This window comes from Cucumis melo, chromosome 6, assembly GCF_025177605.1.
Source record: "Cucumis melo cultivar AY chromosome 6, USDA_Cmelo_AY_1.0, whole genome shotgun sequence".
In the NCBI taxonomy this organism is placed as follows: domain Eukaryota; kingdom Viridiplantae; phylum Streptophyta; class Magnoliopsida; order Cucurbitales; family Cucurbitaceae; genus Cucumis; species Cucumis melo.
In genome coordinates this window covers 2820076-2834186 of record NC_066862.1, presented here as the reverse complement: position 1 = coordinate 2834186, position 14111 = coordinate 2820076, and the positions used below count along the sequence as shown (strand labels likewise).

Genomic DNA, 14111 nt, shown 5'->3' with positions numbered 1-14111 from the left:
CCTTAAGAAATAAAAATTAAAAAATTATGTAATCAATTATTCACATAAATGTTTAGTTCAACGTAGTAAAAATTTTGAATCTCTAACCTCTTGATCTATAGTACATAAGAGATTAGTTAATTATAGTTATAGAATCACAATTTGATGTTTGATGGTTTTGTTAAGGTATTTGTGTATTGGTATATCGTTAATTATTTTTTCTTTTTTTTCTTCTTCCAAGTATTGTTGAGTAGCCTTTCCCTCACATAGGGATTCAACTCAATTTTCATTTCAAATATTTCAACAAGAACAAGAGGCAACATTGTAGTGTTCAAAAATAAATTCTAAATTTTGCAAGTTTACTTTTGATTATACTTGATTATCATTTTTGTTTTTATTTTTAAAGCTAAAACGAGTATGGACTCCCCATAAAATGTATGACTTTTAAATTTCAATAATTTTCTTTAATACATTGACCAGCTTAATTAAAAATATATTAATTATAATAATTTAGAAAAATCGTCAAAAATAGCAAATTTGTTGTTTTTTTATTATTATTTAAAAACAGACCCTATAACTTAATTAATATAGGACTTAGTTAAGAGTGTAAAATCATTTTTTGTTTTCATGCTATTAGTTCTTCGTGTTAGTACAATAAGCAATTGTTCGTGTTTTTTTAGTGTTAGTATTGTTCATTCTATTATTAATTTTATACTCAACCTACTATCTTACGTTCAATAATAATAACAAAGCGTATCAAAGCATTAATATTGTAGCTAACACGAGCATATCTCAAACTCCTATCAATCTCAAAGCCATTCACCTACCCACACATTGTCCAAGTAAACAACATCAGTTTTGCAAGTTTCTTATCCCTAAAGCATAAAGCACAATAATCTAGCAGTCTTATATAAATTGTAAAGCTGTCGCTCCAAAAAAAAAAAAAAAAACTCATCCTAATGCATGTACAAACCAAAGAATCGAATGTATTTGATATATACTCGATTCTAAAAATTAGATAAAAACGTCACTAATTAAAATTAAATGGATACACCAAATGCATGGCCTGTTCCACTGTCTTCCTCAACAAATAAAAATGACTTGAAAGAAAATGGTAGAGAGAGAGGGAAAGAGAGGATAAAGAAGGCGTTCTAGAAAATTGGCTGTAGAAAGCAAGAAGTGCTTCTACGAACTGTTTCTGGTGTAACTCTAACTGCAGCCTACAGGTTAGTCTTACTCATCTGTCACGCACCCTTTCGATGCCGGTTTCACGCTCTTGATGTACTGAAAACAAAGTACGATCTTGTTAGAAAAATAAAAGAAAGTTTTGGACATGTGAATCATAGAGATGGTAAGGCACGAACCTTGTAAAGAACGCCTCTAGTAGCCTTGTATGCAGGTGGAACCCAGTTTTTTCTTCGTTCTTCCATCTCTTGATCGGATAATTGAACATCGATTCTTCGGTTCTTGATATCAACATTGATGATATCGCCATTTTGAACCAATCCGATTGGACCACCATCCTGAAAATAGATATGGAAGCATTTAAAACTCTATTTGACCAATGAAGGAACCTTAAGGGCATGAGGGAAAAGAGGCATTCATAATTCAAAGGTCTAAACTTCACATTCTTCACTTCAAAAAGTTTTTTCGGAACTCTGGTTTATATTGCAACAATTTACATTTCAATCAACGAAAGAAACTTCATAATTCAGAAGTGGTTTCTAAGACCAGAAATGTTATTATGATCTAGCAAAATATTTACGATAATGCAACAGCATAATGGATATAAAACCAAAACTTTTCTTCCTGCGAAGAACTCCATTATTTGTTCAAGATATTTCTGAATATCCAGTTGGCACATTGAGGATCCCTATTTGATTATAAGACAGATGGGTACTTAAATGAGGAATTCAATATTATCTAATGTGATTTCAGAGCTCTTGAAGCCCAAATTGTCAGTTGGTTCAAAAACAAAAATAGGGGTCCAATTCAAGAATGGTTCACCATCCTGAAAAACCGAAGAACATATTCACATCTCATACGTAGGTTACTCCTCCTATTGTCAATTAGTTTTGTAATGGAAGTACAAGTTATATAATATACTATTATCAACGTAGATTTTTCAACTCTCTACTTTAATCTTCTACTATTTCAATGAAGTTAAGGAATTTAACAAAAGTAAGGAACAAAACGCACCAATGCTTCGGGGCAGATGTGACCGACCACGAAGCCATGTGAACCTCCGGAGAACCTACCATCAGTCAGCAATGCCACTTCCTGTAGATGTCAAAGGCAGTGTAAAGATGAAGTTGACTTTAAATGATATAACATCATCTTCGTTACCTCCGCATGACTTTGACAGAAAATTTTTACAAAACTAAAAACATATCTAACACAAATTCAGAGTTCGGACACCATACCTTCCCCAGACCTGCCCCCATTATTGCACTAGTGGGTGTTAACATTTCAGGCATTCCCGGTCCCCCTTTAGGGCCTTCACCTCTAATGATCACTGTTTTCCCCTAAGGAATTAAAAATTTAATCTCGATTACAACAGTAAAAAAAACTTGGTTAGCATCCTCTGTGTACATGTGTATATATGTGTGTGTGTTATGTATCTGTATATGCACTACTAAAATTTAAATATTCCATAAATTTAAGGGATAAAGACTTTCCCTCTCAATGTAAAAATTTATGAACCCTGAAAATGAGAAGCCTAAAGTTGTTCTAACATATTTGGATAAACGGGATATAAAAAGAAAACCATAGATTTATATGACCTATCATTAGTTATAGTATGCAAATATATGCACATGAACTTATGTAGTAAGTGGAATTTGAAACCCCTAACTAAGAATTGCATGCATATAAGATGAGATTATTAGCCGAAAAGAGGCCAAAACAACGATATATCAGATAAGACTAACACTTTTCCAAAGATAACAGTTAAGAACTTAGTCGTAAAAGAGGGAAAAGACGTCATCAGTACCTTAAAACTTGAGGGGTCCTTTGTTATAGCTGCAATCATCGATTCTTCACCTTCAAAAACAAGAGCAGGACCTGCAAAACAGATATATTTTTAGGCAGAATGATTTGTTTTCAGAAAATTTTTGTTTTCATTCTTTGCAATATCTTTAAAGTTATAAGAATTTGGTGGAGAACCAGAAAAAGGAAGAAACTTGCTAGAGTGATAAACAATGTCTTGTCTTCCTTCGGTTTGGGGGATTTGCTTTGTACCTTTAACCCTAAGGCGACTTTGGCCTTTAGTTACTCATCAGGAAAAGGGAAAAAATGGTCTTTTAAGAATTTGAGTAAAATTGATCATTCATCTCTAACACCTAGACCCACCAACCAAAGACAGAAAATAGAGAGTGACACAGAAGCAGAGGATCTATGTTCGGATAAGCAATGAGCTTCAGAACCACAATACAGGCAATTTTCTCGCCAAAGAAATGGTTTTCTTACTTTTTTTAAGAAAACAAATTCAGAGTAGTTTTTTTATCAAATTTAACCATATGACATTACTAGTTCATAAAGCATCTTGAAAATTCAATAAACGGTACCAGAGAAATATAGCCCCTCCTTGCCAGTAATCTTAGCCACTGAACCCTCAGGAGCAAGATTTCCGTATAATATTTGAAGGTGCCCTGTTTCCTTGATGGGATTCTCCAAAGGTTTGATAATTTCCTGCATTCAAAGCAGAAGAAGAGGTAGTTATAAAGTGTTTCTTCAGATTTTCACCTCTATTGTAGTCAATGTTCTTTAGAATTTGGAACTACTTTAAGGGATTACTCTTTTTTATGTTGGGAGTATAGGACGGGGGTGAGGAAATAAATTGCTGAACCAAAAACCATTAACAGGGGTCCAGGTCCACAGTTACTTAAACAGTTTAGAAGAATGATCTGATTCCTGAAATCATGAATGCAATAATATCGAAGCCATCTTACCTGCCCTTCAGATAGAGGAAGGAAAAGTTTAGCATTTTCGGCCAGCGTCTTTCCCGTGACTAAAAAAAGATTAAAATAACATGAATAACAGAAATCACTCAAGTAAACTGCAAATCCCATGGTCATGTTTGCCAAAATATACCAGTTATGCAATCTCCATCTAAAAGTTCGTTCTCCAACAGATACCGAATGACTGCAGGTGTTCCTCCAATCTATCGAAACGAACGTTCAATATTTATCATGACACACGATGGTAACAGTATCAAACCTTAGTGATAGCATTTTATATGACTGGCAATGAGATGAAAATAAAATCCAGACCTTGTGAATATCCTCCATTACATATTTTCCACTAGGCTTAAGATCGCCAAGTAAAGGAACCTGATCGCTAACCTTCTGAAAATCATCAAGGGTTAACTCTAAACCAACAGACCTGCCAAGAATTGTGCCATTACCCACAGTGATATCTAGTAAAATAATCAAAAGTTGAGGAACAATTTTAAATCAAGCTCTCCTCACCTTGCTATAGCAATCAAGTGTAGCACTGCATTAGTGGAACCACCCAAAGCCATAACAACAACCATTGCATTTCGTAGAGATTTTTCCGTAATAATATCCCGTGGTTTCAAATCCATCTTCAATAATTCCAGAAGATATTTTCCAGCTAAACGGCATTCGTCTATCTTTAGTGGATCCTCAGCCGGTGTTGACGAGCTTTAGGAAACATGAATCAGAAGAGGAATAAGATAAATCTTCAGAAAACCTTTGCCCAATGCTCAGAGCTGCACACCAAACTAACATAGTGGACTGAAGATATGTCTAACCTGTAAGGAAGAGACATGCCCATGGCTTCAATAGCAGATGCCATTGTATTAGCTGTATACATACCACCACAAGCCCCAGCCCCCGGGCAGGAGTTGCGGACAACATTCTTTCTCTCTTCATCACTTATTGACCCACTTACATATTCTCCATATACCTAAGTGTCATAAGTAAAAGACGTGAAAATGAAACTTCAAACTTTTGAAGAACAAATTTGCCGAAAGCAGCTACTATTTATTAAGATTTTTTTTTCAATCAAACATCATCGACATATAGCCCAGGCCGATATCATGATCAAACACATTCAAATGACCCACTGTCTATGTTTTTGAATTTCTCAAAGATGTAACTGACCATGCTCCATATTCATTTTTGTTCTTATATATGTGCCCGAAAACTTTCATGTGGTACTAAATCCAGGAGTTACATGTTTATGTCGTTCTAGAGTGATTTTCTGAAAATAATGTTGTATTCAAAGAATTTTACATATTCATTACGAGATTTTAATGTATAAATAACTTGATATAATAAATTAATGAATATTGAGATTTTTAAATGAAATTTTCTTGCATTTTGTCTTTGACACACTCGTACCTGAAATGCGGACACTATGTCATATGTATGGCCTTGAAAGTGACCAGGCTGCAAACAAAAGCAACAGGGAAGAATATTAAATTTCAAGCAACTTCAAAAACTCACACTAATTAGCTTGAATTCAAATGAGGACAAAATACTAGTGTCTAAGAAAAAGTAGGAAGATGATAAACACATGTTGGCATATGTATAGAATGTGGATGTATGCATCTATAAGCAACAACTCATAGAGTCAGCAACATATTTCACTAAAATGTGAAGGCTCTCAAACTGATCATCTTCTGTAGTTCTACGCGGACAAAGATGGTGAGAAAAGGTGGAATGATCAAAGAGTCAAGACACGAATTGATACATTCCATTGTGTGATAAATTTAATACAGACCATTTACAAGTGAATAATCTTTAGTAGGGTGTTTTAAATGGAAGACACGACACCAGCTTCTTGATAAACGTAAGATTCAATTAAAAGATTATAATCAAGTCAAGGATATGAGTAAAATCCGAGCCCAAACCTTGATGGTTCCACCATAAACCATAATACTTGGTCGATTCAGCCTACCCATCGCCATTATTGTACCCGGCATCTGTAAAATAGCCAAATTTCAGTACATAATTGTAATGGGGAAAGAAAAACTACTAAAACTCTTCATTTTAACTTGACTTTTAACTTTTCGTAATACCCAATATGTTTCGTTTTCCCAAAAAAAGTTGAAGTAAAATAAACACAGCATGCTATTGAAACAGAAAAATAAAAATGAAGCCGATGCCTATCACCAGGTTCGATAAGGTCAGTTTTGCTGACATAAACTAATATATTCTCCCCAAAAAAAATTACCTCCTAGAGCAATCATTAATATCAATGACTGTCCATGAGGAACTAATAGATAAATTCTTGAGATTTTAAAAATCGTGCTTATTTCCTAACAATCGTTCTCTGTTTTTTAACCTTTTTTCCTTAAGAAAACGTCTCCTCGCCAAATTTTGAAAACTAAAACAAGTGCTTTAACCTGTTTTTGTTCTTATCTGACTAAGGTTTCAGGAGCGAAAACCCTAAACAAAAAAACCGCACGCACAATAGTTTTCATAATCTTACAAGGAACAGAGAACAAATTTAACAAATTGAGCTTAATCGATCAGAAATGGCATAAGGAAGCCAGAGAAACGGAGGGGGAAGAAAACACAGCGATTCTAAATTGCAAAAATAGTCCTAAAAAACTAGTAAACAAGACAAAATATGATCAGATTCTATGACAAAAACAGCCGCAAAAGGGGAGAGAAGTTCAGAGAAAACTCACATTCTTGTCACAGCCAGGGATGGAGATATTACCGTCGTACCACTGAGCACTCATAACAGTTTCTATGCTATCCGCAATCAAGTCCCTTGACTGCAAGCTATAGCACATACCTCTGGTGCCCATGGAAATGGCGTCACTAACACCAATCGTGTTGAACCTAAACCCAACCATACCGGCTGCTTTAACTCCATATTTAACAGCCTCAGAGAGCTTCAACAGATGCATATTGCATGTATTTCCCTCATACCAAACCGACGAAATCCCAATCTGAGGCTTGTTGAGATCGTCGTCGGATAAACCAACGCCATGGAGAATCGCCTGAGACCCACCCTGAGACTTCGGCTCGGTAATGCGAGAGCTGTACTTGTTGAGCTTCTGAGCAGCAGTTGAACTAGGAGATGGAGAGTCTACAACCACCGACGGGGGCGGAGATTGCGTAGTGACATTAGAAATGGAAGCTCTGACAACGAGAGAACGGCTTCTTTGAACATTGGTAGAGGAGACAGATGGTGTAATTGTGGTGAAGGGGATTGAGCGTGGTGAAGGAGATATGATCGCCGATTGCATTTTGACGCCGGAAAGAGGCGACGGCGGCGGCGGCTGAATGAGGGTTTAAGGGAGGTTATGGCAAGTTGGCAACAGATAGATAATAAAGAGAAAAGAGCTCTTACTTTGAGAACAATAAGAAGAAGAGTGCTGACATCGAATTTCAGTAAACGACAAGTCGATCAAATGTTGATTCCATCTTCTGCTTTCCGAGAGCGGTTTCAATTCTTTTTTTTCTCTCCCTTCTTTTCTTTTCATTTTTAATAAAACTCCTTCTCTTTAGTTAAACGGTTTTTTTTTTAAATTTAATTAATGGCTCCTTAAACTTTCAACTTTTACATTCAAGTCCTTGCATAAAATGTGAATATTTTTTATGATTAATCACCTATAAACTTTTTAGGGGCATTTTTGCAAAAGTCATCCAAATTTTTGTACCTCGTGTTTTTTACTATATTTTGTAAATAATTTTGTTTTTATGACAATCCTTCAAATCTGTTTTGGAGGAAAATCATTTTGAAGGTTAAAAATAGATAAATTTTTTTATAAATATGGATCATGTATGTATTATCATGACATGAACAGTAGTCTATCGCAATCTATCACATTTTATTTGATGTTTTGCTATGTCTGTAAACATTCTTGTTTATCTTATTATATGTAAAAACAACTTTTGTTTTAAAAATAGATTTGTAATGTGGGCACTAAATTGCCTTAAACTTTAATCGTCTAACATTAACTTTGAAGTTCAATCTGGTACTCAAATATTGTAAAACAAATGTTTTATTAAAAAGTATATATATAATAATATATTTTTAAAATTTTGACACGTAAAAGTTTAGTAATTTATCATTTGTAATAATTTAGTCACCATCATCTAACCTTTAGTATTTTAGAGATATTGTCAACTTTAACTTTCTCTCTACTTTTTGCCTTTTTACCTTTTTAACTTATAGAAAACTAATTTAAAGGTAAGTACTTATCATAAATTGAACAATGACCTTCTAGAATTTGTATCTTTGTTACCAAAAGGTCGACCATTAAAAAACTTAGACTTTATCTTATTTTCACCACTAGACCAGTCATTTAAAAAATTCAAGAAGAGTAGCACAATAGATAATAATTAAATAAAGATATATTATACTTCAAACTAAATCTAACTAAACAACAAGTTAACACTTTGATAATTTTTGTTACATCTCGAAAGTGAGTAGTTTTATCGTAGTTTGAAGAATCTAATTGAAAATGGAAAGAATAATAGAAAAACAATAGCATGGGCATGTTTAAAAACAATGTGGGACAAAAAAATGAGTGCCTTTTGGAAGGAATGAAAGAACAAAGACAAGTGAAATGGAGAAAAAGTGAGTGGAAGAGAAGGGTTGTCTTTTATTGTAACAGTAGATGAGGAGAGGAGTGATCATTAGTTACAAGAGAACCACACAACTGATGAAAATATCAATATTATCTACAAATAAAGTAAAAGAAAAAAAACAAGAAGAAGAAGAATAATACCCTATTTTTAGACTTGTTTATACCTAATCTCTATAGTTTATCCTCGTAAATATCTAATTTTTTCATGTAGTTTTATACATGAATTTTTAAATATCTTTTTCGCTTGTTATAAAAATAACAAAAACAAAATATACTTTCTATTAATCAGGCAAGTTTTGGAAACAATATATACATTTTATCGATTACATGACACGAAAATAATTTTTTTCTTTTTTTTTTTTTAATTTTGTTAATACGACCGTGATTCCACATCGATTAGATAAGGGATGATCTTAGGTGTATAAGTAAGAACAATTATCTCCATTGGTATAGGACATTTTCGGATGGTACCAAAAGCAAATATATAAAGGTGTATACCCAAAATGAACAATATCATATCATTGTGTAGGTATTTGGAGGTTGTCACGTGTGGTGGTAAGAGAGTATTTCGACTTCTTTTAATACAAGAATGCAAATGTTGAAAGATGGAAGTGTTTGACCATTTGGTCGATAGTATCTATTTGATTTTACTGACACGAACAAATACAATTATCGTCAAATATTAAACTAAGAAATGTGTTTTAGAATTGTCAACTTAGCATGAATTGGTAATGAAATGTGATATTGACTAAAATTTTCAAATATTTGAACTCTTATTTTCACATGATTTCCAATAGGTAATTTTAACGATATACATCATTGATACTATAGACTGTGTTTTAATATTTAAACAATGTTATTAGAGATTATTATCTGTTTGTTTGTTTTTTTTTTCCTATATAAATGGAAACAATCTTAAAGCTTATGAGAGTAGAAGTGGTTGAGAATTGTATAATTTTCAAGTCTAAAAAGCTTCACCTAATCAATAATTATTACACATTGATCCATACGTTATAATAATATTTATAACAACTAATCAATTGTCATATATGCAATTATTGCATTAAAAGATCATTAAGGATATTGTCAATAAAATAACAAACAAACAAATAAACAATCATAAATAAAGAGAGGGCAAGAAAAACTAATTAAAAAAATGAAAAGACAAAAATAAAAACAAAAAACAAAATGAGAAAAAAAATATTAGTGATTAAACACGAAATAAAAAAAATAACGTATACATGATTTTTTCGTGACAATCATGATTAATTTGAACAAGAGATAATTTACAAAAATGAACAATTAAAATTTGAATTAATGTAACATGTGACAAATTCTATCTAATTACTAGAGGCTCAAATCTTAAATTTGAATAAGAGATAGTTTACAAAAAAAAAAAAGTTAAAATCCAAATTGATACACAACACGATAAATTCTACCAAGATTCAAATCTTATGTTATGACAATATGTATAATGGAGATTAGAAATAACAAGTTAGGATAAAAAGAAAGATCATAAGACCATTAAAGCACTGCCCATTTTTATTATCTTTTGTATTTGTCACCAATAACAATGCATATAAAAAAAAGTTGCAAAAACCACCTTTATAAGGAACGGTAGTAATTACAATTAAACTTTTAAAATTGAATCATTCAATTTATTTAAATTTTAAAATTAAACTATCAAATTTATATAATTAATTATATAAGTTATATTGATCGGATAAATTTGAGACTCAATACTTATAATTACGAAAAGTTTAGAGGATCTAGTTTTAACACTTTTCAAAATTTAAATGTTTGGGTTATTGTTATTAAAAATTTAAATATACAATTGCAATTCTCATTACATAATTAAAACAGTCTTTTTTTCCTTTTTGTTTGGGCAAATTGTCAAGAAAATAAAAGGAATGATTCTATAAAAACCTTTTTAATTTGACATCTTACGTTACCATAATGGAAATAAATATAATAAAAAGAGAGAGGAAAATAAAAATATGTTTGAAAAGAAATTGAAGTTGAAAACAAAATTAGGAGAGAAACGGTGGAAAAGATTGGTGTCCATTTTCAAATTTTGTAGGGATCTGTTTTTCCATTTACGTTAAATTATTTGAAAAATTAAACACTTTAAATTATTTGAAAATCTTGCGATTATTTAATCAAATTCAATAAAAAATAATTTAAATTGACTGAATTTTGGATTTACTAAAAGTACAATAAGTTAAAGATTTTTTTTATAAGTACAGTATACTAAAATTGAACATGTTTCAATGTTTAGTATTTTAACTTTATCATTATTATATATTAAGTATCGATTTTATACCTTTATTTTTGTAGCTAAATTTGTATATAGGAAAAATTATGTACGTGGTGCTTGATGTGAATAAGTAAACTTTTTCTAAGGACCAAAGAGTAAAAAAAAAATTACAACTTATAAGAATTATACAAAATTATTGAAGATGCTCGATCCTTCGATACTTTATGCACAAAAGTATTATGACTGCATTGAACACATGAAAAAACGAGACAACACCAAGCTTCATGCTTTTAATCTTAACTTCCTCAACAAATCAAAAAACTTCATAAAAACTAACATCATTCAATATATCAATGGCATGTAAACAATCAAAATTCCATAAAAAAAATATTCAAAACACGGATAATAGACAAAGTCTCAAACTCAAAGTAAATCACCATAATTTCAAGATTCTTAACTGTGTTTTGAACTTAAATTTGGTTAAGAAAAAAATACATGATCTATATTAAGTATGTGCATCTCCACACGACAATAAACCCTAAACCGTAAACTTTAGGCTATAACACAATCCTAATAAAAAAAAAATTATATTATCACAATTATAATTAAAATTATTTGCCGGTGCTTCTTCACTCATATTTTAAATTTAAAATTTGATCAGTAGCAATTTTACCCTATAAAAAAAGATCTTAATACTATTGCGACTATTAATATATTTACCTCTTACATATATACAAAAGACAAATAATGCTCTGTTTAAAAAATCAAAAAAAGGATTATCAACAACATTATATAATTTTTAATAAGTTTTAAGAATATTAACTATAATGCATACAATTAAATACTATATATATATATATTTAAATAGAAACTACATTTATTTCAGGAATTGAATAAATAAACAAATATAGGGGTGGGGGTGGTTGGAAATGGATAGAAAATCCGTAATTCGGTTGGAAGCGGATAGCAAGCGAGGGACTGAGTTGTCTGCGTCCCACACCCACTTATCAATTTTGTATAGTTGAAGTTCGTCCAAAATTAATTAATAAATAAATCAAATTATTATTTTTTAATTCAACAAACAAACAAATATATATTTTGAATTTGATTTAAAAAAAAACGAATCAGTATAAAATTGTTTTTAATTTGATAAATAAACAAACAAACAATAAACAGAATTGAAAAATGACCCTAAAGAGTCGTGCTTAGTTTCTATTTGAAATTCGGCTTTTAAAATATTGTATTTTTATGTCTTGTTTTGATTTCAATTTTAATCTTTCTAAGTTTTAAATTATTATAATTATAATCGTTAAATTTAGATCGTATCTTCTATAATTTATACTTGTATCGATGTCTATTAATTTAACGACGATTTAAAATCATTTGTATGATTTTAAAATATGTAGACCAAATTTAAAATAAAACTAAAAGTTTAAAAAGTAAAATTATTAAATTTAAAAGTTCTATATATTGAATTTAAATTAAACTTAAATTGTTTAAGACTATATATTTTGTCTAAATTTAACTCGTTTAAGATTATAGTTTTGATTTTTTGAAATTAAAGAATTATGTATAACCAAAATTAGAGATGAGCATTAAGTAAATCGATTATTGTCTGTTTAGTAAATCTTCAAACCTAACCCTAACCATGAGGATATACAAGTCGACCATTGTTCGGTTAAGTAGGTTTAAGTCTTTGAATTTTTTTTTTTTTAAAGTTCATTTTGAATTTTTTCGAAACACTGATCAAACTCCTTATTATCTTTGACCAACTACCTTTGATTTGATCACTCGACTCGATTTGTAGATGTGTAGTGCTCTACCGCTAAACAAAACACAAGGAGATGAAAAAGAAGAAAAGTGATATGTTACATAGAACTATTATTCAGCTTGAAAGAGTGTTTCCATAAATATTTCTATCTACACTGTTTTCAAATCACCCTCACAGGTCCCCATAAATGGGCTCTCCATAGTGGGCTTCTTAGAGTTTCTTCATTCATTTATTTATTCCTGTTCAAGGAGAATATATATAATAGGACAAATATTAACTAATAATTATATCGGTTTAAATAATAAACTTTTATAAATATATGGTTTAAATTAATACAGCTATTGATTTTGGATTTAAATAGATGTAATTCCCAAAGTTTATAATTTAAATTGATATAATTATTAGTTCTTGGTGTAAATTGATTCAATCTCATAGTTGAAGGTGTAAATGGATATTTTCCACCCAAAACATTATAGAAAGTAAAATACTTGTATCCATTAAAATAAAATTACAAAGGGGAGATATTATTGTAACCAATCTTATAATACAACCTTCGTTTTTGCAATTTTCTAGTAGGATAATTATTACGAATGGTAAGAAAGTGAAATTATTTACGAAATACATCCGATAAACTTCCACAAACCAACGAGATTTGAAGATTTGCATTGCATTTATATTGGATATTTGGAAACTATGATTTAGGGTTTAGTAATATATAGTTAGCAGTGACAACTAATTAGTTTTAATGACACACGAAAATCAGGAGACATAGTTGATTGATTCCAACAAATCCATAATCCAAATTAAAATAAATACGATCTTTTTTTTGTTTGGATTAAAGTCAATCCAAAATTCAGATCGGAGCTCCCACTACCCTTACATTTTCCGTTATTTTAATGTCTTGTCCAAAATCGTCCATTTCATTTTTTTTTCTCAAACTATTTACAAAATATAATCCAAATTAATCAAACTCTCTATAATTTATTTAAATTTTTATTATATCTTGTAAACAATTTTACTAAAAAAACTATCTCAAAATAAAATTGTATTTTTAAATGGTTAATTTATATTTTCATTATTTTTAAAATAATTTAAATTATTTGTAAATGTAACAAAGTTTACCCTTTAATAAGAAAAAAAAAATCAATAAACATTCATGAATATTTATTAGTGTTTATTACTATTGCGTGGTGGTCTTTTATATATTGTGGTGGTCTTTTATATATTGTGGTGGTCTTTTATATATTGTTATATGTTACCATGTTTATAAATATTTTTTAAGAACTTGTTATGAATAGCAAAATATTTATACGATATAACAAAAAACTTAAATTTATTATATATAGTTCCATGAATTTTACTATAATTTACAAATAATTTCAATATTTTGTTATTTTTTAAATTGTCTCTATTTTTTTATTGTTTTTAATTAACAACATTAATTTTTTTTGTTAAATTTTAGAAAAAATTAGTAAACACAAAAATCAAACATTAGAATACAACATAGACATAGACATGTTAACATGTTT

The 14111-nt window shown here is 30.2% G+C and overlaps 1 protein-coding gene across 1 annotated transcript; it reads right to left on the bottom strand.

The window, feature by feature from the left end:
• Positions 1 to 993: 993 nt before the first annotated feature.
• Positions 994 to 7392, bottom strand: LOC103483500 (dihydroxy-acid dehydratase, chloroplastic). The gene is made up of 14 exons (XM_008440162.3): positions 6641 to 7392; positions 5858 to 5929; positions 5346 to 5393; positions 4754 to 4908; positions 4449 to 4643; positions 4251 to 4362; positions 4072 to 4141; positions 3930 to 3988; positions 3546 to 3669; positions 2972 to 3042; positions 2403 to 2504; positions 2179 to 2259; positions 1344 to 1502; positions 994 to 1263 (listed from the first exon to the last, which is right to left on the bottom strand). The coding sequence occupies exons 1-14, from the start codon at positions 7205 to 7207 to the stop codon at positions 1213 to 1215; spliced, it is 1866 nt and encodes a 621-aa protein (XP_008438384.1). The 5' UTR covers positions 7208 to 7392; the 3' UTR covers positions 994 to 1212.
• Between the last annotated feature and the right edge of the window lie 6719 nt (positions 7393 to 14111).

Coding starts and splice junctions, on each gene's coding strand:
- LOC103483500 (XM_008440162.3), bottom strand. CDS start 7,207: ATGCAATCGGCGATCATATCTCCTTCACCACGCTCAATCCCCTTCACC. Junction 3,043..3,545: donor GGAGGGGCTATATTTCTCTG/GTACCGTTTATT, acceptor TCTGTTTTGCAG/GTCCTGCTCTTGTTTTTGAA. Junction 1,264..1,343: donor CTAGAGGCGTTCTTTACAAG/GTTCGTGCCTTA, acceptor CTTTGTTTTCAG/TACATCAAGAGCGTGAAACC.